Genomic DNA, 27,166 nt, shown 5'->3' with positions numbered 1-27,166 from the left:
ATTTATTTATTTTTGTTTGTTTGTTTGTTTGTTTGTTTGTTTGTTTGTTTGTTTGTTTGTTTGTTTGTTTGTTTGTTTGTTTGTTTGTTTGTTTGTTTGTTTGTTTGTTTGTTTGATTGATTCTTTGATTGCTTCGTGGCACTTGGTGATGTGAGAAGTTGAGGAGGGCTCAAAGATCTTTGTTTTGGAGCATGTTTAGTCTCTTTCTAATTTATTTTATTTTTTATTTTTTGAAGCCGCATAAGACCATAATGTCAGGACAATATCTATGAGCTAAAATTCTAGGCTGCATGCAGTTTAATGTAACTAAATCTCGAACTCAATTTCGCAGCATTGTAGCAATCTACTTTAAATTATAAAATTTGCTAATAGACTTAACGAAAAATACATTGCAGCGGTAAAAAAAAAACTGATCATAGCAGGCGCACCCGTAATAAGTACGTGCAGTAGCCGCGCCACCTTAGCGATCGCTAGAGAGCTGCTTATGGGGTGCAGTTGTAAGAAGTGAGGTGCATCGGCACAGTGCTGTTGATTTCGGGCGTGTCAACGAATTGGGCGGTGCACTGATTGGAATCGCCCCCGCACGGCGCTTGCTCGAGCTCGACGACGTTGAGAACATTTCTGGGCTTGAACAATACCGACGGAACGTAGAGGGCCTTCTGCGGGCCCATGGGAGTCCAGTAGCGACCCAGGTTGAAACCGTTGAGGTAGGCGCTGCCCTGTACAAAATATATAAGTTCAAAGCTTCTTTCACGCATGCATGCGCAAGGAGGCAAAATGAAACGCGAACAGTTTTTGTCAGCGTGGACGTGAACGATAAACAATAAGGGGCCCTGCAACACTTTCTGAACACGGTAATAAAACGTTCGCGACGCGTAGACAATGCTGCTCTGAACATGCGAGCCAAATATTATTTCACTGCATACAGCACGAAGTCCACAATCTCGCTTAAGAGATTGCCCACTCTCTCCTGCAGCTTTTGAGGCCCCTTTTATTATGCCCCACCCACTACGACATAGACCCTCGCGACTGCCCATACACGCTAGCCATCGAACTATGGTTTCGTGACCACGAGTTACTCCCGAGCGGAAGCTTGCGCGCGCATGCACGCCCTTCCAATCTTATAACAAACGACGAAGCGGGGGTAGGCGCTGCTGCTACTACGTGTTGGGCGCGTTGTTAACGCGTCCCACCTTTCCTGACCCACTCCTTTGTCGCTGTCAGGCACTTCTGTGGCGCCACAACCTTGAAGGGTTACCATAAGTGAACCGTGGAAAGAAGTCGCAATAGGCCAATGCATAGCTAGTAGCGTGGAATCAACTGAAAGAAAACGGTGTGAGGGAGAATGGAGAAAATAAACACATTTTGTATACATGTTATTATTAGATCATTTAAAAGGATGTCTTCGGCAATATATTCATTGAAAGACACCACACTCACTGCAATGTGTTCACTCGTTCGAAGAAAAGGTGCTACAGGGCCTACTTAACACCACTACATGAACTTTTCACGTATGCCTGCAATCTCCGCTTCGTAAGTTTGTTCAGGGCAACCTTTAAATGGGATGCATAGACTGCAGCGACCCTGCCTTTTCCTAGTGGAATATCGCTATAGTATCTTGTAGCAGGCTGCTAGCGAACGCCCCCTGGTGACACCCGCTGGAACACCGACGCGTGGCCTGCGCTTGCTGACCCGCAGTCTTTGATGCTGCGGAATCGCTTACTGACGCTCTCGCTCTGTCATCGCTGTCCTTTGATTGGGCAACCGCATGCATCATATTTTACACGTTAGCTACGGTACTGTACCATCGCGCCATGTCCGAGATGGCACCAACCACAAACATAAGTACACATGCTTTTTCTTAAGTGGCAATCGCATAGAACGCGATGCAGACAAGATGGCAGCGAAGCTGTCATCTTGTCTCAGTGAAGGTTGCTTCAGTAATAAATCGTGCACTTCTTGCCTTTCTCCAATTGTCCAGTCTGAGAAAGCTGTCCAGCGGAGACTGCAACAGCACCGGGAACTCGGCTTTGTAGACTCCGAAGCCCGCCGTTGGCACTGGCCGTGGCTTGGCCTTTGCCGTCAGCCGAGAGGCCTTTCCGAAAATTTCCCCCCGCTTTTTGGGGTGCTCGCGGTCGTCGATCGGTGTCATGTTCCAGTGAGTCAGCACGACGCCGGACAGCGTAACGTTGGCTGTAATGCCCTGCGAGGTTATTGAAGAAAGTGCGAATATTCAAAATTTCGAGAAAGAACCGATGAATTCGGTTTCTAATTAAAGTTTTCGATCCTTTCGCAAATATTATTATGGTCGAATATGCAGAGTCATTATCATTGCTAGAGCATGTCTGCTATAAAAAAAAAAAGATCGGTACATATGACGCACCTGCAGTTCGAAGCGCCTGCTACAAGCCAGCTTGGAAAAATGGTAAGTTTTCTTAGCAGTCCAACTGACCAAACTGAAATATATAAATACGTACAACGAAAAAAAAATTATCGTTTTCCACGTTTTCTTTCATGGCTTTCTTTTTTTTCTATTTTGAGAAATAAAAATGTTCGATACTCGACTCAACATTAAAAGTCCATACTTATCGAATATTCCTGTTTGATTATATGCCGGAAGTTCGCCATTCGAATAGCTCTACTAAACACGTCATTATGATCTGCCTATCTAGCTTAGCCAGTAAGCATCTTTTGTTGCCAATTGAAAGTTAAATCCGTTCATTCGTTCTGGCAAAATAAACTTCAACTCCTGTATTGATTATTAATCAATGCTTTTAAAAAAGCTGTGATTTGCACTAGATTTTCATGTTATAGCTGCAAAGCTTCTTATAGGTGCGAAGAGTGAGTTCTGCACGTTTCTTGCGCAAGTTCTCTGACCAGTCCTTTGCGCAGCAAGTACGATTGCTCACAAAATATTTTTTCAACATGGAAACAATGCAAAAATAAACAAGTTTTCTTCCTCACTATAACGAAGATGTATATACCACGGTGGTTGAGAAATCTACACGGGTAGATCGGGCCTGTCTATTATTTCAAGCGGATTGCCTTGGTATGGCGCGAAATTGTTTGCTCAAAAAATCCTGAGAATGCTTTTGAAGCGATAGTAAGTCGCTTCATTCGCTGTACCTTGGCATCGTTGAGATTGCCGAAAGCGTTCCTTCCCTGGCTTTCGACTAGCACCGTCAGCCTCTGGCCTTTGGTCACAGAGATCATCGTCTCGTACACGTCGTCCATGCGGGAAAGCAGGCCCTGGTACGTCTGGTCGTCACGAAAAGAATTAGCGTTTAAAAAATAAATGTGCAGATTCAACGCACATGTTGGGATCTATTTGTGAAGGAAGATATCGTGAAGTGGGGGCAGCGGAATGCTATGCAACTAAATGCGTCGCCGTACGACTGGGTTATTTTCATCCTCTGCAACGTGTAATGTTATGCGATGCTTATATGTTTACGCACTGCGCAGGCAAAGGAACTTTCGCATTAAAAATAATAAGGACACTGCGAGAAAATTGCGACTGGCTGCTTTTTTTTTTTCATAGCCGACACACTTTGATCTGCGCTCGAGCACGCACACGTGAACGCGGCGGAGCCAAATTAAAAAGTGGACCATAAAGATGGAGGTTCACAGGAAGACGGACATTTGAAGGGATTGGTCGAACGAGGAATGTACCAGGCGTTCCGAAAAGGGAACATGTCGAAATGAGGAAGACGAGGCTCTTTCTCGGAACGTTAGCGCCAGCCTTGGAGATTCCTTCTTCGATCACTGTCTATTAGTACAAACAATATTTTAATAAAAAATCTTGTTTTCCGTCTAGTTCTAAGAATTTAGAGAGTGGAGTCCCTCGGGCCAGCATCCTGGGCCCCATTTCGTTTAATGTATATGTTAATGATCTAAATAATATTGACAACGAGCTTATTTTTATCTTATGCGCTGATGGGACAACAATCTTATTGTTTCTTGCGAGAGCGTTAGTTATACGTACCAATTAGGTTCTGTCAAAATTATGTGGGTGGTCGCTTAATAACTGCCATCTGATTACTGCTAAAAATAAAACGGCGTGATCTTCACCACCAAAAACAAAATCCATTGCTGCAGGCAGTTAAATATAGGGCCCCATTCTTTTGATGTAGTGCAATAACACAAGGTGTTGGGCACAGTTATTTCACACCAGTTGTTATGGAACTTGCACATATATATGGTTCTCAAGAAGTTGTCCTCAACACTTGATGTGCTGTTTCGATGTCGCCACATGTTCCCCTCTCGAGTGCTCTTCCAAATTTACCATTCACTTTTTCGATCGCACTTAAACTATTGGTAATTAATATGGGGCACAACAACAAAAAGCAACATCAGCAGGCTCTTGAATCTAGAAAAAAAAGCCATTGACTGCACAAGTCATGTCGACTATTTTCACCCAACAACATAATTATTTCAAAAAATTGGGATAATTAGTATGGAGAACTTATACGAATACCGCCTCTTGCACTTGCTTTCTTTTGCAGCAAAAAAAGAAAAAAAAGCTGCTGAATTTTAAAGAAACGTGTCCAACCATCTAGAGCATTCTAGCACACACCAGACAAAGGAGCGTGAGAGGTGGTTGGTGACGTATCTAAGAACCAGTAATTTTTTGCAGTCTCTGACTAACGATGTACCAATGCTATGAAATAAACTCGAGAAATGTTTGAATAGAGGTGGTGTACTTTCACGTGGGGGATCGCGCAATATCTTTTTTTATTAATTTATTGCTGCATTGTTTCTATTTGTTCTGATATAGTATGGCAAGCTTGCGCATTATAGTGGTATTGTATGATATTATTGTGGTATATATTGTAGTACTATAGCTACTATTATTGTAGTGTATGATATCATATAGTACGTGTATTTACCCGTGTTAATGTGAGTGTTAACACGCACATTAACACGGGTAAATAACAGTAACATTAACACTCTTCTCATTGTCACTACTGCCGATTACCGGCCCCCCTGGCCTCCGTCAAGCTCTATTTCTACAGCTTTCGTGTCAGGGGAGCCTTCAACACAGCGTTGTGTGTGTTGTGAATAAAATTTCAATTGAAATTGAATTGAATTGAAATTTAGCTAGCACAAAGAATCATTGTTAACAGCTCTGCAACGTATACAATACGTTAACTGCAAAATGTCGTTTTTTTTTTTAAAGAATGTGCACGTTTAAACAGAAAACCTATCTTGTAATAATAAAAATGTGACTGCAACTCTTCTTGATGTTTGTCAAAAAGAGTGGCTGATATATGACGCGTTATTTAGAGATACATGTATAAAAAGCGCGTGCAAGGGGTTTTCGTGGCATACTTCAGCTATAATAGATTTACACGAGAGACAAAGCCTTCTGTTCTTGTAGGCCAGTATTTATTCTGAGCGATCGATAAAGCTTTAATTGTTAGTGCGCCATGTGATCGTATTGCTTTGTCCTTTATGTACTTTGCCTTCGAAGGCACCGTTCCAAGGCCGCGACAAAAAAATGTCTACACCAAAAGTATGTTTCAACCCTCTGTAACATTCATTACATATAACTCGTAAACTCCACTGAATCACAACAGAATCGAGCGTCCATATTTATCCATTCATGATACTCATATAACATAGTGTGTTCTTATTTAAGACTGAATGAAACTTATTAACGGTTTCCTGTCGCCAATCGTGTTGCAAGTTTAATTGTCGTTGTTTCATCAATTCCTCTACTGTCCTCCCAAAAATTCCCGTTCCATTTCTGCACGTGCACGCGTACGTATATCACTTCGAACAGGTCATCCGCTTTTTAGTCAACCGTTATTCCTCGTACGGTTTCCAGCTGGGACAGTTTTCCTTCCAGTCAATCGACCTTCACTAAAGCCATAACTTTCTTTTTTTTCAACATGGTTTTGAAAACCATAAGATGTTTTGCAACTTTCGCCCCTTTCCCCAGTTATGTTGTCGTTTTGTTTTTAAGAAAATAACGCGATAGTGATATTGGAAGTATTTCTGATAGACGAGGCGGGACAGAATTTCTGTAAGGAGCTCTATACTTACGTCGTCCACGTAGATGTATCCCCTGTCTCGGAGCCCTGGCACTCTGAGTGCGCCAGGCTTTCGGGGCCGAAACAAGATCCTCGTGTCGTACAGTACTAGGACTTGGCTCTGAAAACAAAATGTGCCGTGGAAAGAACTTTGTGATTTTTTTTATTTTATTTTTTCGTGCTGCGTGGCGTACAGAAACAACACGGTGGCCATCAGCTATACCTATACTGTTAGCACCGTCGTGTTTTACTCAATATGCGTAGTCGTTATGGTAAGGAAACTTGGCAAAATTGCTTTTAATTGGAACTCACTTGTCTGATTCGTTCAAATGACAGGGGTATTTCCGATGTGGTTGTGAGATGCGCGTACATGTCTCGCAGCTCAGTGAGGCCGAACATCTGGTAAAACATACACACATAAAAAAAAATGTGTCAAATGGAAAGTGATAGTCATACACTTAGATACAGTTTTGATTATGGCACCTAAAATCCAGCTATATACGCTTCCTTGGGCCCGACCAAGCTGTTGTTCTTGGTAAAAACAGGCGTGGTAAGGAGGACTGCATTGAAATGAAACATATTTTTGACCCAACCGCGACGATGTTGAGCAACTACGCGGCAATTTAACAGCATCCGAGCACTTAGTAGCGTTCACTACAAATGATTTTCATCACAGCGTACAAACTAGAAAGACGTGGGTTGGAACACGTGAGCTGCCGCTTCTCGTGTGTTGACCATCGTTAGCAGTGACCACACCAGTGCCTAACCGCGGGGGAAACGAAGCTTAGTGGCGTTGCTAAGCACGAGGTCGCGGGTTCGAGTCCTGCTCAGGAGGCTGCGTATAGATGGAGTAGGAATGAAAAAAAAAAACACTCGTGCACCATACATTGTGTGCACGTCAATGAACCCCAGATGCTCGAAATTATTCCAGAGTTCCTCGCTACGCCGTGCTTCGTAATCAGATCGGAGTTTTCTGGCACGTAAAACACCACAATTTAATTTCATTTAGTGCTACGCCTGCCAGAAATCATCGGCGATCTCGCTTATTGCGAACAATGGTCCGAATCGATGACCGACTAGCAGCCCAATGACCAACATGAGCATCTGCCTTTGAGCACGACATATATATTCCAATAATATCGTAAGCCATATGGCTTACGATATTATTATACTGCTAACGCTCGTTATGCAGAATACACTGAGTGCTTAAATAGATACTTAGTAAATTACGCTTATACCAAGAACGCTATTCTTGCCATTCTTACCACGAGATGAGGCTTAATAAGCCAGAAAGGGCGCAAAAGACTATGACAGGCGGCGACGCCGCCTTGAAGTTTCCGCACCATCTCGCCATGACATCATGGATTTTAGTGGCTCATGCTCGGGCCTATATAAATTTTTTGCCGATAAAGATGAACTGCATTGTATTCTTAATGAGCCAAAGAATGAACTTAGCCAGTTTCACAAATTTTTACCGCACCACAACGACTCAAGTACGAAAAAATACTTTGAAATCTGTGACGCCTCAGTGGCGTATCGGTGTTGGAGTTTCAGCACGAAATTTAACACATATGGGTGCTGGGCCTTCATTTTTTCTTTCATTATTGAACTTCCTAACTCAGAGTTAGTTCTTAAGAAATACTTAATTAGTCTAAACTAATTCAATGTCAGCAACACAGGGACTAAACGAGAGACGCCGTGGCGGAGGGCTCCGGAATAATTTAGACGATTAGATTTTTTTTATGTACGCACAAACATGGCACCACAGCATGTATGACAGTACCGCAGACGGCCGGGGTTGGGAATGGAACATGCGATGCTGTCCTCAGCAGCAGAACGTTGTAGATGACGCTATAGCAGAACGTTTCAGCCACTGGTATGAAGAATGGTCAAGCTGAAGAAAGTTCACGCGTTCGTCTGTGATTTACTTGTCTGATTCGTTCAGGGGAAACAATGTTCAGACAAAAAAAAATGTCAAGCACAGTTGCCGGTGGCCACCGCCAGATCACGCTAATGGTCTTGAGTGACTTCAGGAGCTGGGGCTATATATATCCGCACGTTTTCTCTTAACTATATTTTTACTGTGCTTCCGCTATTCATAAAAGGCTTGCAGGTGGTTACGGGAAGATGACCTTTCTTTCATTATCCTTATTTGACATCGGTTAAAAGGGCTATATAGGACACCATAACTCCGAGCTTCGGCATTTACCCAAACGAACCCCGAACTCTTTGAATGAGCCTGCAAACGAGCTTAATGTGCCTACACGTGAGGCAAAGTATATAGCGCGTAGTGAAAACGCATCCACAGAAGCAAGAAAAGCTGGACTTTAGGCACTGGCGCACGCCGCCTTAATCCGTGATATAGTGTTCGTGCTTTGATTTCGTGCTGTACAAATTATTTCAAATGCAAATGAAATGCAGCAAGTGTAGTATATGGAGCATACTGTTGTGACCGTATAAACTTCAGCGGCCCCCAATTTTTTACACAATTGCATGGAAACATGGCGATTCAACTCTGCAGAAGCTCACAAGGTGAAGGAAGTTCATAGAAATCGTTTAAAGGAGCGTACTCACGTGATTTAGTTCTATTGGCGGCAGTGCCATCTTCGCCTTGGGTCTGGGCACAGGTACTGACGGCAATGAAAGGTGCTGACCGCAAGAGGAAAAGGGCAAGGACAAAAAAAAAATAACGGAATTCTTATTAAGCGCAGCTATGTGCGCGGTTGAGAAAGCTTGCGAATCCGTTGATTGGCAAAAAAGGTAGCGAACCATTAGCGGCACCGCTATTACCAAGCGTAAATACAGTAGTTGGCCACCTATGTTTATCTTACATTCACGGCAACAGACACATATTGGGCTAAGTGGTTGATATTGCTGCAAAGTGGCAAACTACACTACTTGAAACCATCTGCCCCTCCACTTTACTATCCATCGGTGTGGATCTGCAGGAAAAGTATTTTTAAGCGCTCGTGTTTGCCATCTCATTTGGTGTTCGTCCATGTGTGCACACGTGCCTTGCCCCATACAACAATATCTCCTCAGCAAGTATTTTTTGGCACTACAAGGTATCGAAACTCTTAGACGCTACATAGGTTGGTGGCCTCCATTATTTACTCGTTTCCTTCTCTGAATAAGGGTGCAAGTTCGTGCATCAAAGGCCCCTCACTGCCTTGAAGGGCCACTAAAGAGAAAGATAATTTCATCTGCATTAGTAAATTACTCTTGTAGAATACCGAAAACGCCTTCCTTACCGCAAGAAGACATTTAGTAAACCAGAAAAGGTGCAAGACAGAAATTCAAGGTGACGCCGCCTTGAATTTTCTGCACCAGCTCGCCTTGATGTTATGAATTTTGATCGCGTCTGCTAAGGCCTAGTTAAGTGTGTATCGATAAACATGGACTAGATTGTGTTCTAAAGGAGCCAGATATTGAAAATTGCAGGTTTCGGGAACTTATACTCAACCAACGCGAACCAGGTGTGAGAAGAATACTTTGAAATTCATAAAATCTCATTGACGTACCGGCGCCGAAGTTTCGGCCTAAAATTTAAAAAAGAAATCGAACTTTACTTTCATTTTTTTTCTAATAATCAGCCTATTATCTCGAATGCAAAGAAAAATAGAGTTTTCGAAGAATGCTTTATTAGTATAAACTGACTTTGTGTTTCTTAGAAGGATGACAAATCTTTCTGGTTGGTTTTTCGTATATGTACTAATAGGTGGCACAGCCCGAGACAAGACGGAAGGACGAGAAAAAGACGAGGACAAGCACTTGTCTTGTCTTCCGTTTTGTTTCGCGCTGCAACACCTTTGTGTTTCTTTTTAGTGTCCCTTTTAAAGTAGCTCGCCGCTACTGTCTTTTACGACACCCAAGTGCATCACGGCGCCAGCTCCTCCCTCAGTATCTGTATATACTTCGTTAAAATACCCAGTGAATCTGCGCTGGCTCGAGTTCATCGAGTGGAAATTCCACTGAATTACGTCAATATACACACCTTTGAGATGACTGCGCGGATGACTACAAACTTGTCCGTCGGGTCACCGGCTTCAGTCATGGGCGCGTCATAGTCATAGCTCGTAGGCGTCGGCTCATAGCCACAATCTTCGTTCGCTGCGTAATGTATAGAAATACACTACTTACGCAGTGAAATACAATAAAGCCTCTTTTAAAAAGCAACGGCGTTTGGCCTACATACGTGGAGATGGAACAGGTAAGTGGGCACGCAGGTAAATGGGGAAATATTGTTTGAATTTCTTTCTGCCTGCGTGACTGGCGCTAGTGTTTCCATCGGCTTTGCCGTAATCTTGCGTAATTCGCACTAAGGAGCGCCTCAGATAAAAAAAAATACGCTGTGCTGGCCATTTTTGTTATCTGCAGCTCCAGCTGCGGAGAACAAAGCTTATCAGTAGCCTCTGCAACAGCGCTGATCTCGGCACACATTGCAGCATCCGAATGTTCGGCGTTACCTACAGTGCTTAAAGGGACGGCCTGCGGCCATACCTGACTATCCATTTCAAGCTATCATCCTACTTTAGATATGACTTGTCTGGTACGTGTCGCCAAACCTCCATATAGCACAGTCAGTCAGTTTGCACAAATCGGCACCATCGTCATTAATAAGCAAGGTATGTTAATGAATATATTTTTACACCTCTATGCACGGAAGTGTTATGTTTTATGCTCCTGCGCAACAGAACCAAGAGTGTCAAACGTCAAAAATGTCCTCGACAGTAAGCTTACCACCCGACTTGAACCCAAACGAGGTGCCTCCGTGAAACATATACCTGCGGGTACCAACAATGGCGTTTATTTCACCTGTACATGAATTAACGAGAAAACGCCAAGAGAGAACAAAAATGACGTGAGCACGAAGCCTATACTTGCATGCTGACTGAAGCGTTCATGCTGAGCATCTTGTCCAAGTGACCCGCCACGGCACTCGTATTGATCACGTGGTGCGGATGCGCCCAGTGGTCGAGCCAGCCCGTGTAGAGCTCCGCGTTTAGCAGCGGACCCCGCTCCTGGTGGAGGCGCTGCATAGCGAACGACTCCTCCACACCGTGAGCTGCATGCCGAGTTGTCCACAAGGCCGGGACTTAACGCACTCTGGCGCAGTAATTGCGGCTCTGCACACGTCACCTCATGCACATTATGACCACATAGAGAGGATTCATTTGACGCTTGTCAGTCGCATCAATAATCGTTTCGTTCATTATATTTCAGGGTTCTTTTTTTTTATTATCCGAACAAAGTTAAAACATGTCCCGTGAAGTATAAGATGAATTTATTATCTTTGTTTCTCTCATGTGTTCTCTTATTCCGCTTTCGATAGCGCGATGGATGTCGAAACGGTGACCCCTGTGCAACGCCTTCAGCAGTCGCGATGTCCGGCTACTCATGCGCATACGCTGCACCTTTATGCTGTGTTATTTTCGTAGTCGCACATATAAACCAGTTTTTTTTTTTTGTCCTACACAAAAAGGTTGTAGCATTGAGCTTCGTATAGGCCCCGCAGCACGACGATACCTAGGTGTGCCACAGACGTCAGAAATTGTTACGAAGGATTGGAACGCAGAAAAGTGGGATGAGGAAAGATTCACGACCGTTTTGAAATTTAGCATTCCATCTGTGATGCGCGTGGCCTTCACTTTATTCTTAACTGCACCCAAACGGTGCAAACAACACATTTAAGTGGCTGTTGTACGCGGCTGCTGTCGGCGTGCTGCCGTGAGACCGCTAGTGCGTACCTTGTGCTACCAAGGCTATATAGGTCAATGTCACAGCGGTTCGGTGCGTATTCGGTTGTCAAATTCACTGTACAGCATGGGAAACGCAGGATGATGACGAGGCAACATTCCGGGAAAAAAAACTGTAATAACAGCAGGACCACAGGGAGACCAAACGACACAAGCGCGCTCCTGTGGTCCTGATGCCTCGTTTTTTTTTTTTTTTTTCGGAAACATTGCTCAACCGACTATCCCATGTTGGCACTTTTGGATGAATAAAACATCCGAGTATGGGACGATGCACGTAGCTGCGCCATCGCCTCTGCTTATTAGTGTTGATGCCCCATATGATACAATGTGAAAAAGCCGAAGACCTACCTGTGCCGAAATCAACCGTGGCGTGAGCGCCGTCTACTTTGCCGCATTGGAGCATTTTATCGACGGCATTGTCGACGGTGTAAAGCACGACGTCGTGGCCCAAATAGCGCCGCAACAGGTCCCTCAGGTGCACCATGTACGCGGTGTCACAGGCGTGGTAGCTGCCGTACTCGTTCTCCACCTTGACACAAATTAAGGTAAAATTATAACGCCCGGAATGCGACCCGCCAAGAGGATTAAGTGGTGACGTGGTCAATTACTAACTGAAAGCAATCGATATAAGGGGTGATCATTTTTAAGTTTCCCGTAATCTTTAAAAATCGCCTGCGGCAGATAGCGTAATTTTTGTCCTTGAGCTGGAATATTCGGAAAGGCGGGCATTACTAGCACGAGAAATCGAAACACGTATACAGCAAATTAACAAAAATTCACTAATAATCTTCCTAATTACCTTATGGCCCATATTGTAATTTATTAATTGTAGCCGGTGGATTGCAAAGACGTAGCCGGCGAGCTTGCAAGACGGCCTGTGGCCTAGAGCTTTGCAAATTCGGCCCCTTGCTGCCTATATCATGCATTAGTGGATGTTAGCTGTTATGAGAATAATAATACCATGTGCTAAGGGCTGAATCCTCAAAATAAAACATATCAGACGTAACCTTACGTGTGGTTATATATCATTGGCGCAGTGCAGCAATATTTCGTTTGTACAAACGTGATTTTCAGCCTCTCCTGCTGCACTAAAGAAGAAAAAGAAGAAGAAGAAGAAGGAAGGAAGGAAGGAAGGAAGATTATGGAGCCAAGAACTCTTGGTTTCGGTTACACTTCAAAACGGATTTGTGTCAGTTTAGAAGTGATGTTGTCGTATTTAATTTACGTAACAAAGGATGAATTTATACAATATATAGGAAAGTGTAAGAACACCAGGCCTTCTTTTTCAACTCTCGGGTACTCATGAAGGCATCAAAGGCACCAGAAAGCTGTTAACGCAGACAGTTCCACAAACCTGAAATTTCATTTCGGAAAAGCGAGCCAGCAGCGCTCACCTGTACGGCCACGATCGGTCCTCCGTTCGAATACACAAGAGGTCGCAGCAGCGGAAGCAGAGTGGAGAAGTATCGGTCCACGTACTCGATGAACTCTGCATTCATTTTGACCAAGCCGTTTTCAGCGATAACTATATACGCAACCTTACTAAGTGGCCGTTCAAAATATGAGAAACAAACTATGACCACGAGTACCCGTAGGACTACCCCTTATTCTTCTAAGTTAAGACGCAACCAATGGAGGAAAACAGCTTTAGGACAGGAAAGAGCGTCTTAACTTCGGAGAATAAGATGAACCAACTAGTCCAGCAACAAGTATTATCGCTTACGTCTGCTGGCCTAATCGACGTACCAAAAAAATCACCGCCCCTTCCAGTCCGTCAAGATGGTCGAACAGCGAAGCTGTCTTACTTGCACCGAGTGTTATATCATGCAAGTCAAACTTCGCAAGCAGTCTATATTGAAAACATGTTGTTTCACCTTTCTTTCACCTCATCTTCGCTTTGCGTGCTTCGCGTGGAGAGCATGCTTTAGGAGTGCTCCTATTTTCTTCTTTTTCTGTAGGCAGCTTCTTCAGGAATACGCACCACTCGTAGTCTTCCCATACTTGTAGCTGGGATGGAATGTGCGGAACCACTAATCCAAAAATCCGTATATAGGGCGCAAGGCCTACTACTGGAGATGCGGGCACAGCAATTGTTTTGACGATTCGTTGGATTGGTTTGACGATTGACGTGGCTGCCGGCACTTATTGCTCGCGCAAGAAGTGCCGGCAGCCACGCGCTCCCGTGTTTCAATCGCTGGGCACTGTTCGTTCGCTGCAAATTGCCAGCGTAACATTTGTTTCTTGCGCGCAGGGGGGGGGAGGGCGGGGGTGAAATCAATCGTCGATAAATTCGATGCCGATCTGACTCCATCGCCGAAAATGCACCGTGGGACAACCGTATAAGATTCGCGTATAAGATAGTACTCTCACAGGGGGAACCCCTCCAACCCCTTTCCTCCTGTTGTGCTCGTCTTTTTCTCTCCCACTAGGTCGCGTGGCCCCTTTTTGGCGAATTCTGACGACGGCACTAGTACGCATGAACAGCTTCGCTGTAAAACACTTACGCGGCGTTGTTTTCTTTATTACTCCTTATTACAGCATATGAAACTGCTTGCCTAATAACTTTGCCTGCCTAAGATGCACTTCATCTAGAGATGTACGTATCTGAGCATTCCCCAGAAATATATCCCTCCCCAGTATGCTAATACCGATCAGGTCGTCCGAATGCCCGTGGCTTCGTGGCTGAATGTTGCTCTGGCAATAAACACGCCGTGGCCACGGAAAACATCTTGAGTAAAATCCCTGATTGCTGCAGGCTATGCACACCTCTTCGAAATTGTACGCATCGCTGAGAGCGTCTGTGCGTCCAGGCGAATTCTACCATGGTGCTTAACAAACTGTGTAAATCGATAGTGGTTACATTTGCAAACGTATAGATACCCGTGTACCATCCTTAGTCGCAAATGCTGAAACAACGTTTTCCTGCGGCCGTCCGTGGCTATATTATGCCACGGCCGCTGTCGCGTCACTGCAAATATAATGGTCCTGAATTCGGCAAAACGAAAGCGCCAGTGTTGCTGGCGTGTCTATACACAGCTATAGTTATATTCATTCACGTCAGCGTGCAGCTAATATGCCACCTTTTCGGATTATTTCCGTGAAGCGGCAACGAGCCCCCTTTCATTCTTCTAGCATTGATACTTGAGAAAGACCCGGCGATCGGGCGTTCCGGCATGACGTCACCATGACTTCGTGCTCTCATGCAAGACAATGTATCGAGGTGTCCTAAAATATGATATAGCGCCAATGTCAATCAGTCCTTACGCGCATCGCTTGTACGGAGTCCAATGGACGCGTTCACTGACAGCAGCCAGTACGGCAGACCGCCCTGCAAAAAGAAGAAAAAGAAGGAAGAAAAAAACGACAAAGAAGCGTGAAATAAAGCAACTGGCAGAAGTAAAGTAACGCAGTTTCTGGTACTCTGTTGAGCGCTATAATCAACGTTGGATGCTCAGTAATTACCAAACACCGCAGTGTAACACAGGGGCTTCTCTCTTGGTGGTGCAGCTGAACCAATGTGCCCGAAGCTACAAACGTCGTTAACTAACGCGATCGAGCTTGAAGACAGCTGATATCCGTTGCCTCATAAGCACAAATTACGATACGAAGAGTGTTGAAACGAATCGTTGGCTTTACATCGTTGGCCATCTGCGACTATGGCATCGGCTGTTGGTGAGAGCAAAGGAATTCGTCGTTACGGAGTGAGACAGCCGGTGCCTACCATGTCCCTCTCGGCGTCGATATAAGGACCTGGCCTTAGGAGAACGAGCAGGTCCTGCTTCTGGGCCAGCTTCAAGAAACGAACGATATTCTCCTGCCCCTCGAAGTTGAAGCTGCCTTCCTCAGGCTCGTGACTGCTCCACTCGACGTAGCTGCACAGTGACATTGGCGAGTCATGTCCGTACCTCCGCATACGTACCACCGTTTACGGGATACCGAACATGCGAACGAGAGCAGCAGCTATTGTAGCGTCAACTTGTGGAGCTGAGCACAACAACTGCGCACCGAACTATTGCTGCTCATTTGGGACTATAAAGCTTCGCTTTCACAATTTATGCACAGCGACTATTTTCTTCTCTGACGGCAACAGTCGTACGACACGAGTACGTGTCCAAGCGACGAAGTGCTTTCCTATAAGCAACCTCTACACCAACAGACCGATCTCGTGCCGTCCAAAGTGCGTGCACCCTGCCGCCGTCGTGATGTCCAGGAATCTCCGACGCCTTCCCGCAGAATTTCAGTCTAAAGCAACCTTCCTTGAAGGGAATACTGAGGTGAATGTCATTTTGCATTATTCCTGGGAATTAGGAGGAAGTCTCTCTTCAACTCCGCTCCTACCGCGGAATATCTTTATCTTCACTTCCCCCAGTTTAGTCTTCACTTCGATGGATAAGACAAATTGTCAATGTTAAAGAGAAAAAAGAATAATAATAGCTATGTTATTCGTACCACAGTTAAACTTCAGACTACAACTAACGACATCCTTTGCTGTGAGCTAGATCAGCCCAAATTGTAGCATATTCAAAGAAAAGGTCAAATTCTAGTCATTATTAAAACTGGCTCCTATGGCTCAGCAAGATGTCCGATGTGGATGTTGTCGCGGCGGTGGTTCCATACTTCCTGACGTCACGCAATTCATATCAAAATGATGGTCCTGTCGGTGAAATAAGCTCGGAGGCAGCGATTTCAAATTGAAATTTCGTGTGAAAGTGTGCACTGAGAGCCCAAGTATTTCTTTCTTTCCTTTTTCTTCTTTCTTTTTTTTTGCACAGCCATATTTGTCCCTCTACTGTCAGTTACAATGACAAACTGAGCACAGTTGGACGACTGTGTCATGACCCCTTCATAATATTTCATAGTTTCTTAATGTTTAAATGCCTGAGGGCGTAATTTTAAGCTCGGCTTGCAACCGTCACTACAACTTGGCACTTTTTTTTAAACGAAACATATTTTATTCAAAATGATTCAGTGAACTTCTATAGGGATAAGAGTATATTGTTGAATTTAACGTGCATTTTCATACCTATGAAATAGCAAGTGTTAAAGTATCCAGCAGTGAATGTAAGTGCTAAAGGTACCCAACATGTAAAACAATTATAGAGAAACCAAAAGCAAATGTTATTGTCAAGCAATCGAGAGAGAGAGAGAGAGAGAGAGAGAGAGAGAGAGAGAGAGAGAACTATTTGGTTCATTAAGGGTTTAGCGTTCGGTCTTAGTCTTCATCGCTGCAAACGCTTGACCTTCTTAGCAGGGTTAGGCCCCTAGTCCAGGGCTCCACTGAGCCGCGCTGCTTCGCTTGCGTGCTGCACCATTGCCTTTTGGGCGGCGAACTCGCAGCTGTTGAGCCGGCTCTGCCACTGCTCCGCACTCGGGGTTTTGTGTTGGTGGAATGTGTAGTTACGTTTACACTCCCAGGTTATATGGTAAAGCGTGGGGGTTGCCCCGCACCACAGGCAAGTGTTCCTAAATTGTGTAGGATACATCTTGCTTAGTATATGTAAGTTAGAGAAGGTTCCCGTTTGCAGCCTCCGCCAACTAGCTGCTTCTTGCTGTGTTAAGGCTTTGTGTGGCGGGGAGTATCTAATTCTATTGCCTCTGTGGTAGTTCAGTAACTCTGAATAGCCGATCTCCACGGTGAAGTGCTGTCCCAGATCGTGTGGCCGCTCGACTCGGTACGTGATCTCGCGAGCCAAGCTGTCTGCCCTTTCATTTCCAAGCAATCGAATAACTTTCTGAATGCACTGAATGAACTGTGAAAATAGCTGGCGTAACGTTTCTTCCCGTTATTCTGTAGTCCTGGACTGGCAGCCTCCCGCCGACTTCGAGCCTCGCTTTTCCAACCCGCCGTGGTTGCTTAGTGCATGTGGTGTTTGGCTGCTAAGCACGAGGTCGCGGGATCGAATCCCGGCCACGGCATTTCGATGGGGGCGAAATGCGAAAGCAACCGCGTATCTATATATATTTATGTGCACATTAAGAAAACCCAAGCGGTCGAAATTATTCCAGAGTCCCCCACTATACGGCGTGCCTCATATTCATATCCTGGTTTTGGCACGTAAAACCCCATAATTTGTTTTTCTTTAATCGCGTTTTCCAATTTCTGCTGTTCTTCTGCCACAGTCATAGCAACAGCACGCTCGGCCGCCACCCTTGGCCGATCTTCAAGATTCCCCAAACGCTGGCATGACATCAGCACCTCTCCGATCAACTAGTGGCTCCTTTCTCTCTCCTCCGGTGACGTACTTTCTGGCCGTTGGCTCCGCAACCGTGGCAGCTCTCCCCTCCTCCCTACGGTGCTACATTCTCCTCATCCTATCAGCGGATAAATTCCGGCCGCTAACCAAGAAAACGAGGAACGGAGCCAAAGAAAGTGATTCGCTTTAAAGCTCACGTCTGTATGGCATTAAGTCCAGCAGCCCTCATAGTCGCCAGCCTCTCCTCCCACTGGTCCGGAAGAATCCGGAAAGAATGAATAGACCCAGCCACGATTTGGACCGGCTCGCCGTCTTTCCGGAAGCAGTTGTTTTTATAGTCAATGACGAAGGACCTTGGTGTCTGCGCATGGAAAGAGCAAACCAAGACGGAATTAATTAACCGGACAGGCTCACCATTTCAAAACAGAATAATGTCAAAGGGACATCGAGGGAAACACTGAAACCAGTTGGTTACTGGTTGGTTACTCTTTCGTATCTCCCTTTGTGTTGGCCTAGCGAAGAAAATGAATACGAAATTTCGTTATTTTAAAGCTTGCTTAAGATACAGCGATACATGTAGTGAGGCCGCTGTGTGGTGTTAGGGATTATGCAGTTCTCCCTGTACTGGGTTAAACTTGCGAAATTGAGCTTGATACGGCGACTGCAGCTGAAAAAGCCCAGGACGGTGCTTGCTGTATCCGTTCGTCCTTTCCGTTACGCTGTCGTTGCCTTGCAACTTCCTCACTCACAGCTTCACTAAGTGGCGAAGGAAAGAATTACAGCAGAAATGTTTCACTGGACCTTTGGTCGCTTATCGGTTCCGTCCCTAACGGCTTGAATTTAAGTCGCTAACATGGCTTATGCTGGTCAGTAACTATGCAAAGAAGCGACTTGCTTCTTTGCCGCTTCCTTGCTGACTTTGTTCTTTGAAAACACACTTGAGGGCACTGCATTCTATACAGGGTGCTTCACGTAACTTGAGTCAAACATTAAAAATATGCAAATGCCATGTAGCTGAACCAAACCAAGGTAATCTTGTTTGGCGTCGCTTGGAGATAGTCAGATTATTTTTTTTTGCATTCCGTCTAATTAGACGATTAGTCATAACTAATTAATCAACTTAGAGTTATAATAATTAGATGAAAAGTGTGAATGAGAAAATTGCAGAGCAACATGAAGAACTCCCGCTGCAGCTTTCCGTTGCTCAATACGCGTTACATAAAAGTGCTTTTCCGAGCGTGAAAGAAGCCCGCGAATACACGCAAAGGTGAGGCTCGAGGAAGGAAGGAAGGAAAAAAACGAGGCACTTTTCAGTTTGGCTGAAGTTAAGTGAAACATCCAATATAGGCAATAAGCCGCCCTGTGATGAACGCAATCTTTTAGCGGCACAGTTCAGCATAGTTCGGCACAGCTCAGGTAACGCCAACTTTGTCGTTGACTGTTGCTGCTGTTTGTTTTTAGCCGAAAAAGGCGACCGAATCGGTCTCAAAACGCCGGGTCTCTTTCTATAAGCTTTACGGAGCAATAGACATGCAAGAAATAAGACAGGCGTCCTTCGCTCTTAGATTGAAAGGCGGCGAACGCGTAATGCAGACATACATGCTTACCTTCTGCGCCAATGTTTGTAGAGCAGCCAGCAGTGCTGCCGCAAGGACCAGCCGGGTAACAAAGAGCGTTATACGACCAGCCATCTTGGGCTACGCTGCCCCTTGGCTGTTTCACGCGACGTCTATTCCTGTGAACAGACAATAGAAATGTTTTCGAGGTGTTTCTGGCTGCTTATGAAAACGAACGACAGAATATCCTCTCTTGCGTGAGGTACTGAACCCAAAAGCAGCAGAACTTTGAATTTTTTTGCCGAGACATATTGCAGTCGCTGTTTAACTGGTCGTAAGCAAGCTAAAGATTCTCACGTAGACACTTCGCAAGGCGTTCGTCATCCAGTAATGAAAACTACACTTGACGTACAAACATAACGGTTGGTACTTGGACTGAAAATTTCCGTGAAAAAAATTGTTACCGCATAAGATATGTATTCTTCTCAAGCCTGAAAAAGTGCACTGACACAATATCTTTTCAAGTTGTAATAAGAAGCAAAAATATATTTCCCGCTCAAATGAAGTATTAGGTGCGCATATCGACATGTTCATGCACGCGAACAAAATGACCGTCTTTTCCAGTTTGTGCAGTTAAATACCGATTTCATTAATTTATAACACGTAGATGAAGGTGCGACATCGTGTGGCAGTTAATGTCATGTTGTATCCGGGATTGGTACGCAGCATTAGAAATGCGCTTCACGCTCGTTTTTCATCGCCGGTGACCATGCAGTGGTCTCGTCGAAGTAACTAGGCTTCTTTTCTTAACTGGCGACAACAAAATCATTCATTTATTATACATGGTTAATATGGTGCTACATGTGTCGACGCGGAGCTGATTTATTTATTTTTTTCATTTGCTGGTTCTGATGTAATTTTGAAGGTTCCAAAAGTTGATGCCCTCGAGAATAAACAATAGGTCTGAAGACTAAATCCACCGAAACACGATTTGGCCAGCATTTTCTTTAATATGTTGCTCTTTGGTTCATCCACACTGGAATAGTTCGGCTTACCATGACTGAAGTGCAGCACTTGAATTTTGGCAAAGGACCGCAATATGGCCGCAGTGACATGCAGCATATACGTACGGAATACTCAAGTAACGATCAACGTAGTCGTTCCAGTTGCTGTCAGCGACGTCGACGCGTCCGTGTCTTCTGATCTACAGGAATTTCGCACCTACGCCATCTTACCATGACGGTGATGATGATCCTCAACTATGCATGGCACTTACCCATTTCGAAAATTTAGAAGTCAGACTAACGAATATAAGCTATCTGAGAGCTGGAAATTAAAAATTAAGGATAAAGGACCACTACATTTAAAAAATAAATAAATTTGTATAAAATAAGAAGATATAAGTTGTAGCCTTCCTTCAAGCGATAAACAGCACGTGGGCAGGCTTGTCGACATGGCGCGTTTACAGGGAAGAGCTAGCCGTCTTTGTCAAGCACCACGTTAATGCCGTGAAGCTCATGTCGTACAGCGGAAATGATCATCCTCGCTATCACGAAATATAATGATATCGCGAAACTTGGAAGAAAATAAGACACCGCAAATGGTACCGCATCTCATGTGTCAGGGCACGAAAATAGCAGAACAAATAACATTGAGGTAAGCACAATGAGCTCTAGAGCAAAAGCATCGGTTACTAACAAGTATCCGTTGTGCTTCACACAAAAGTGTACGAGAGAGTAGTAATCCAAACTGTTGGTGAATAACTATAACCATAACGAAAAAATGATTCCATTTGGAAGCCAGCGCTCTTGGTATGTTCTAGTAAGCTTTATCATTGTTATTATTCTGTACCCGTGTGTATGCTGCGCGGAGTATAATTAACCACATCTATTTTTTTCCCTTTCGTCTTGATAAAGAATGTTCGAAACAAAACAAGCACCATTGATAAGGACTAGGCGGAGAAGGCCAAGCATGCCCAAGGCCTACACTTGAGCCCGATCCCTCAGCCACCTCCTCTTTCCCCTTCCCCTTTTCAATAAGGTTTACCACCACCACCACCACCATAAGGTGCACCCGTTAAGTGAGGCTTAACACATTTCTGAAATGCGCCTGATTCTTGGCCATTCCGACACATACGTACGGCGCCATGTGCTTCAATTTTACAACAGTGATCTTACACTGACCGAATCGCCAATGGGACAATTTTTTTTTCGTCGACTTACGTTTTCCTTTCGGTTTTAATTTCTACATTCACTTGAAGAACTACAAATAACTTTTCATTTGATTTTCTTGGCTTCACTATTTGTTGAATTCATAACGCTCCTGATCGCCTAAGAACGAAAATAAATTCTGGAGTTTTATTATGCGTGCCAAAGCTACGATCTGATGACGAAGCATGCCATATCATGGGTGGCTCTGGATTGGTTCCTGAGGCCCTTTAACATAAATCTAAATGCACGAGCGTTTCTGCATTTCGCCCACATCGAAATGCGGCCGCCGCAGCCAGGATCATGCCCACGACCTCGAGCTTAGCAGCGTAAACCGACGAGACGTTCATTTGAGGGATCGCCAGCCGTTTGTGCGCAGGCGCAAGTAAGAGTGGGTGGGAGAGAGAAAATATGGGGGCCTTTGCTCCTTGAATATATGGCTCTGTCTAGGCACTACAGAGGAGGTTTCTTAGCGCGTGTTTTATACGTTTGTCCCCTAGACATGCCGGCATTGCGGAGTACGGTCGTGTTTGTTTACGCTCCGCCGCTGGCTGCCCGCGCGCTGAGGTAGTGGACACGGGCGCCCCATTTAATGATCGCTGATTCTGAAGGGGCTGGGTTCTGACTGGTATTGTATAAGCCGCGGGTCGCTTTTTTCGTCGCGACGATAAATTGCATTCTTTACAATTAAGCACTGCTCCAGGAGAGCACATGTAACTGGAAAACGGAGGCCTCAGGAGAGCACCGGAGGTTACAATAACGCATGCAGGAGGCGCAGGATCTCCAGGGCACCCAAGGGGTAGCGGGGGATCAAAGCTGGAAGCAGGGCTGCCCGTGGGTTGGGGTTTGCCGAGGCCCAACCCACGGACCAGTCCCGTTTCAAGCTTCACATCGACCCCGTTGCCGCTTTGGTGTCCTGGAGGCGCCACCAATAATGCGAAATAATGACACGTTGTTTCAATTAGTAAAAACATGATTGACTAAATATAATTACGTCCAGCCGCCAACTTGCGACGCTAAGTTCAGCACTACCGCGCTCCGCGACTTTTGCCGGCACGCCTAGGGACAAACGCATACAACACGCGCTAACAGACTCCTCCGTAGTGCCTAGGCAGAGTCATGTATTCAAGGAGCGCAAGTCCCCACATTTCCTCTCTCGCACGCGCTCTTACTTGCGCATGCGCGCAAACGTAAGCCGTCTCCGCAAGTGCCACGTCCTGCTCTACCTACTGGCAATTGCAAATACGCTCCCAGGGGCGACAAGCCCTTTGTTAAATGTGCGATGGGTGTGGTCTACGAGATATACTGTTGACGTGAGGCAAAGTTTATATCGGCCAAACCGGCCGATCTATCAATCACCGCTTAGAACATGCCCTTTATCGAAAGGCTTTCGATAAAGAACGGAACAGGGTCATATTGGCCGTTAAAATCGGAGTTCATCGGATAAATCCGTATTGTCAGAAGTTCTACCGGCGTGTGCTTATCGGATTTTTTCGGATTTATCCGAAAGCACGGAGCCCTACTTATAAAGTTATTCCCGCCAATTCAGTGCTCTTGGGGAACCCGCACTGCGTCTGCTGCGCACGAACCTGCACTACCTTTCTGACGAGTGCAGGGAATGCTGTGGATTCAAACTTCATGAAACTTGCACCGAGTGAAACGAACAGCACCTCCTGAACTAGCTCACTAAGTGCAGGAGAATCGAATGGACCTTTTGATTGCCAACTCCCGACGAAGGCAGCGCTTGTTAGGCAATCTGTACCGCCGGCGAAGTGGTTAGTGACAAGCCGTCGCGGAGATCTCGCCGTCAACGTGTTTGCACCCGTATAAACATTGTTTGCGATCGAGCGTATGATCATACGCACAGGCCAGACTGATGGCCGTGCATACTAGAAACGTAGTACGGATCCATGTGCGACCCGGTCCCTGCGGTCGCATGAGGTGTCCGAAAATTCTGGCGGTGTCCTGCTTGGTTGTATTGTGCAGGTAATTGTTTCCGTGCCTCGTATCCGCACAGAATGATGCGGACGGGTCAACAAAACCTGAAGGATGCCCTTTGGAGGCACCCAGCTTTCGGCTCTTTTGCACAGACCTGACCGTGATATTTATTTTGGCCGATATATATCCGTATGTGCTTATAACGAATATCAGATATAACGAAGGTAGTTTCGTGTTTGATGAGACTTCGTTATAACGAGGTACGACTGTAATGTCTTGCGGAACTGGTCCCAACATATTTGCTGAAGTTATCATGACCAGCAAATGTCGGAAGGGTGCTGCTGAGTGTAAACATTCCTGCGAGGATGCACGTCAAAACGAGCGTACTAAAAGGCAGCGCTAGAAATTGTTTTCCAACATACATACATACATACATATACTTGCATTGGAGACAGCAAGGAAATACATCTGGCAGTTATTTTTATATTTAGCAGACATAGATAGACATGATTATCACTCACACGTGGCAAACCATAGGGGACCAAGATGTATTAGAAATTGGATTTATACCTTTAAATTAAATGAAACAGGCCAAAAGGTGAGTAGTTACTGACAGAGGTCCCTGGCCCTGCACCCTATCAGCAGTACGGTGCATGTGAAAATACATTTGCTGCAAACATTTTTAACAATTAAAAAAAATAGTACATAGGTGTTTAAGTCAATAACCGCACAAATTTATCACTAGTTAAGGCAATAGTATGGAAGCTTACACAGCAAAGTACAATAAACATAAAAGATTTGCAATATTCCCCATTGTAAGAAGAAAAGCAGATTGTGCAACCTTGCAGAATTGCACGCATTTTCCAGCGGAGCTGTCTTTCGAGGAGTTGGCGTAAGCTTGACTTTCGTTTTCCTGTAATTATACACATGCTTTTCATTTACGTGCCAAAACAGCAATTTTATTATGACACGCAGTAGTGGGGGACTGCGGACGAATTTTGACCACTAGGGGATCTCTATCGTGCTACCAAGTTAGCTTGAGTTATTGTGGCGAAAGGACGTGTTTTTCAGGGCTTCGTGGGGGCGACGAAATGATAAGTTCTTGTGCATGCTTTGAGCTTGCTTCTGTGTTTGATTTGTTGATTCTTTAGCCTTTAAGTAATAATTGGGTAGTTTTTTTTCTCTCTCTTCGTGTGCGCGGGCGTGTTTCGTGTACATTTGCTCTTGCAGGATAGAGCGTCCTCTCGCGCCACGTGCAACTGGGTGGGCGTTAAGTCTTTATAGCCTTTAAATAGTAGCTTGGAAATGGCAAGACTAACAGCTATTAGTCGTTTTACTGTGTGTCTATTGGTAGGAAAGTGAGAGCGTGGCCGCGTGGTTGAAAACGTGCGAAAACGTGTCATACCTTAAGTCTCTGCGGCATTGATTGCTTTTAAAACATTGGTGAGAATTACTTCGCGACATTTTAAGGATTTAGATACTGTGCGTATCAGTTTTTGCTAGAAGGCACGTGCTCGCATTATAATAGTATTATCGTATTATAGTATTTACATTAGAAAAAGCCATGCAATACATGGCAAGAAATACGGGAAAGCAGGCAATGTGCGGGGCGGTCCCTCAAGGCAGATGAGGGGACGGATGAGAATGGAGAGGGAGTCGAGTCAATCGGCACACACTGTGATGTCGATGCCAGGCTGAAGAAAATGGAAGCTTTCCAGGAAGAGCTTGTCAAACAGGAACAAGAGCTCAAAAATTAGCTAAATAGGGAGCGTGATGCACAGAAGGTAGTGGGAAAAAGACTTGAAGCAGCCGAGCAAAAGCTGAACAAGGCCGCCATTGTGATCGAGAATGGTCGTGACAATTGAATGCAGTCCCCCGACGTGACAGGAGAGGGACTGCCAGCAAAGTACATCGAATGCGTGCAACGTGGTGAGGGGTTAGCTGGAAAGAGCGGCACCTACCTTGAGGCCGCCACGGGAAAAAAAGCAGGAACGCAAGGGTCAGTTTCGCCCTTGTCGAATGCGAATCACGCGGAAAAGGACAAAGGGAAGCAAGGAGAGAGTGAAGTGGTGATTATCGCCGGCGACTCAAACCTGGCTAGGTGCTCAGAAACAGTTGTGGAGAGGGTGAAAGGCGATAAAAGAGCGGCGGTAGGGACATTTCCAGGGCGGACACTAGGTTCTGTCATGGAGCGCGCAAAAGATAAGCTCGCGGAAAATGCCCACGTGCGCAACCTTGTCATAGTAGTAGGTGGGCTAAATGACGTCCTAAACAGGAAAGGAACAGGACTAGACTAGCGCTTGGCCAAGGGGGTGGATGACGTGCGCGAGCTATCCCCCCAGGTGCACATCGTGGTGTGCACGGTGCCGGAGGTGCCTGTGCGTGACAGTCACGTACAAAGAGCCGTAGTGGCTGCTAGTGAGGCGATATGGAAAATGAGCCGAGACAAAGGCTTCGTGGTTGTCGAAGTAAACAGGGAAGTGAGAAGGTGTGGTGCTTTTCAATGAGACGGGATCCACATCAATTACAGTCTTGCACGAGAAGTGGGGCTAGCGACTTGCTGGTCGTGCTGTTGCTTTTTAGGGGGCCCATGGACGCTCAGGAGGCTAGAGTAGGTAGTAATGAAGAAGGTCCCCTAGGGGAACCTCAGAATAGCATCGCCGCAATAACAGAAAAAGGAGGGAAGCAAGAAAGAGTGCTCGCCATGCAGTAGGCTACATAAACGTTCAGCGCGGCAAAAGAAAGGAAATGTGGACACAGATTGAGGAGCAGTTAAATAGAGAACAAATAGGGGTGTATGCGGTTACAGAAACGCACCTTAGAGACTTGGAAGAGCCGCCAGTGATTAAGAATTATATTTGGGAAGGGTGCAACAGAACCAAGTCGGAAAGAAAGGGAGGGGAGTCGGAAGGCTCATCCATCGGGGAGCCAAATGGAAAAGAGTTAATTCAAAATGTCAAGAGCATCTTTGGTTACCACATACAATGAGTGGGAAAAAAACTTGGCTGGGCGTTACATATTTGTTGACCGCAAATAATTGCGCAGAGAAGAATAAAGAGTTAGTGGAATGCATAAGGGCTATTAACGGTTTCGGGAATGATGCTGAAATCATCCTATTAGGTGACATGAATGCCCACATATAGGATCTAGATAGCTATACCGACAACAACGGGAAGTCAATGCTAGATCTTTGTTAGCAACATAACCTAGTTGTCCTGGATACAGGGCCTAAGTGTGAAGGGCAAATCACGTGGGAAGTGAGAAACCGGCAATCAACCATTGATTACTGCTTGATGACAGAAGGAATTCATGATAAGTTGAGATAAATGGTCATTGATGAGGAAGGGTATAGGAGCATAAGGGGCGACCATAAGCGTATCATTTTGAAAATGGGATATGTAGTTGGGAAAGAGAGCAAGGAGTACAAAATAGCCAGTCCAAATTTGAACGCTGAACAAAAAACAAATATAGTCACTAGAGTCG

General features: G+C 45.2%; 1 protein-coding gene across 1 annotated transcript; it reads right to left on the bottom strand.

The window, feature by feature from the left end:
• Nucleotides 1-409: 409 nt before the first annotated feature.
• On the bottom strand, nucleotides 410-19,673 carry LOC142578169 (beta-galactosidase-like). Its single transcript, XM_075687570.1, has 15 exons — nucleotides 19,590-19,673; nucleotides 18,180-18,343; nucleotides 15,510-15,660; nucleotides 15,053-15,116; nucleotides 13,183-13,277; nucleotides 12,137-12,317; nucleotides 10,917-11,097; nucleotides 10,773-10,816; nucleotides 10,027-10,142; nucleotides 8,607-8,681; nucleotides 6,345-6,431; nucleotides 6,046-6,153; nucleotides 3,127-3,258; nucleotides 1,964-2,203; nucleotides 410-719 (listed from the first exon to the last, which is right to left on the bottom strand). Exons 1-15 carry the CDS (start codon nucleotides 19,671-19,673, stop codon nucleotides 483-485), a joined length of 1,959 nt encoding a protein of 652 aa, XP_075543685.1. The 3' UTR covers nucleotides 410-482.
• Between the last annotated feature and the right edge of the window lie 7,493 nt (nucleotides 19,674-27,166).

Source organism: Dermacentor variabilis, chromosome 4 (genome assembly GCF_050947875.1).
Source record: "Dermacentor variabilis isolate Ectoservices chromosome 4, ASM5094787v1, whole genome shotgun sequence".
Taxonomy (NCBI): domain Eukaryota; kingdom Metazoa; phylum Arthropoda; class Arachnida; order Ixodida; family Ixodidae; genus Dermacentor; species Dermacentor variabilis.
Note: the sequence above shows the minus strand (reverse complement) of the source record. Positions and strands in the feature narration are given on the sequence as shown.

What these genes read in the sequence shown, in the direction of transcription:
- LOC142578169 (XM_075687570.1), bottom strand. Translation starts at nt 19,673, where the DNA reads ATGGCTGGTCGTATAACGCTCTTTGTTACCCGGCTGGTCCTTGCGGCA. An exon ending in TCGACGCCGAGAGGGACATG is followed by an intron (nt 15,117 to 15,509) that starts GTAGGCACCGGC and finishes TTCTTTTTGCAG; the next exon opens with GGCGGTCTGCCGTACTGGCT. An exon ending in CACGGTTGATTTCGGCACAG is followed by an intron (nt 11,098 to 12,136) that starts GTAGGTCTTCGG and finishes CTCGGCATGCAG; the next exon opens with CTCACGGTGTGGAGGAGTCG.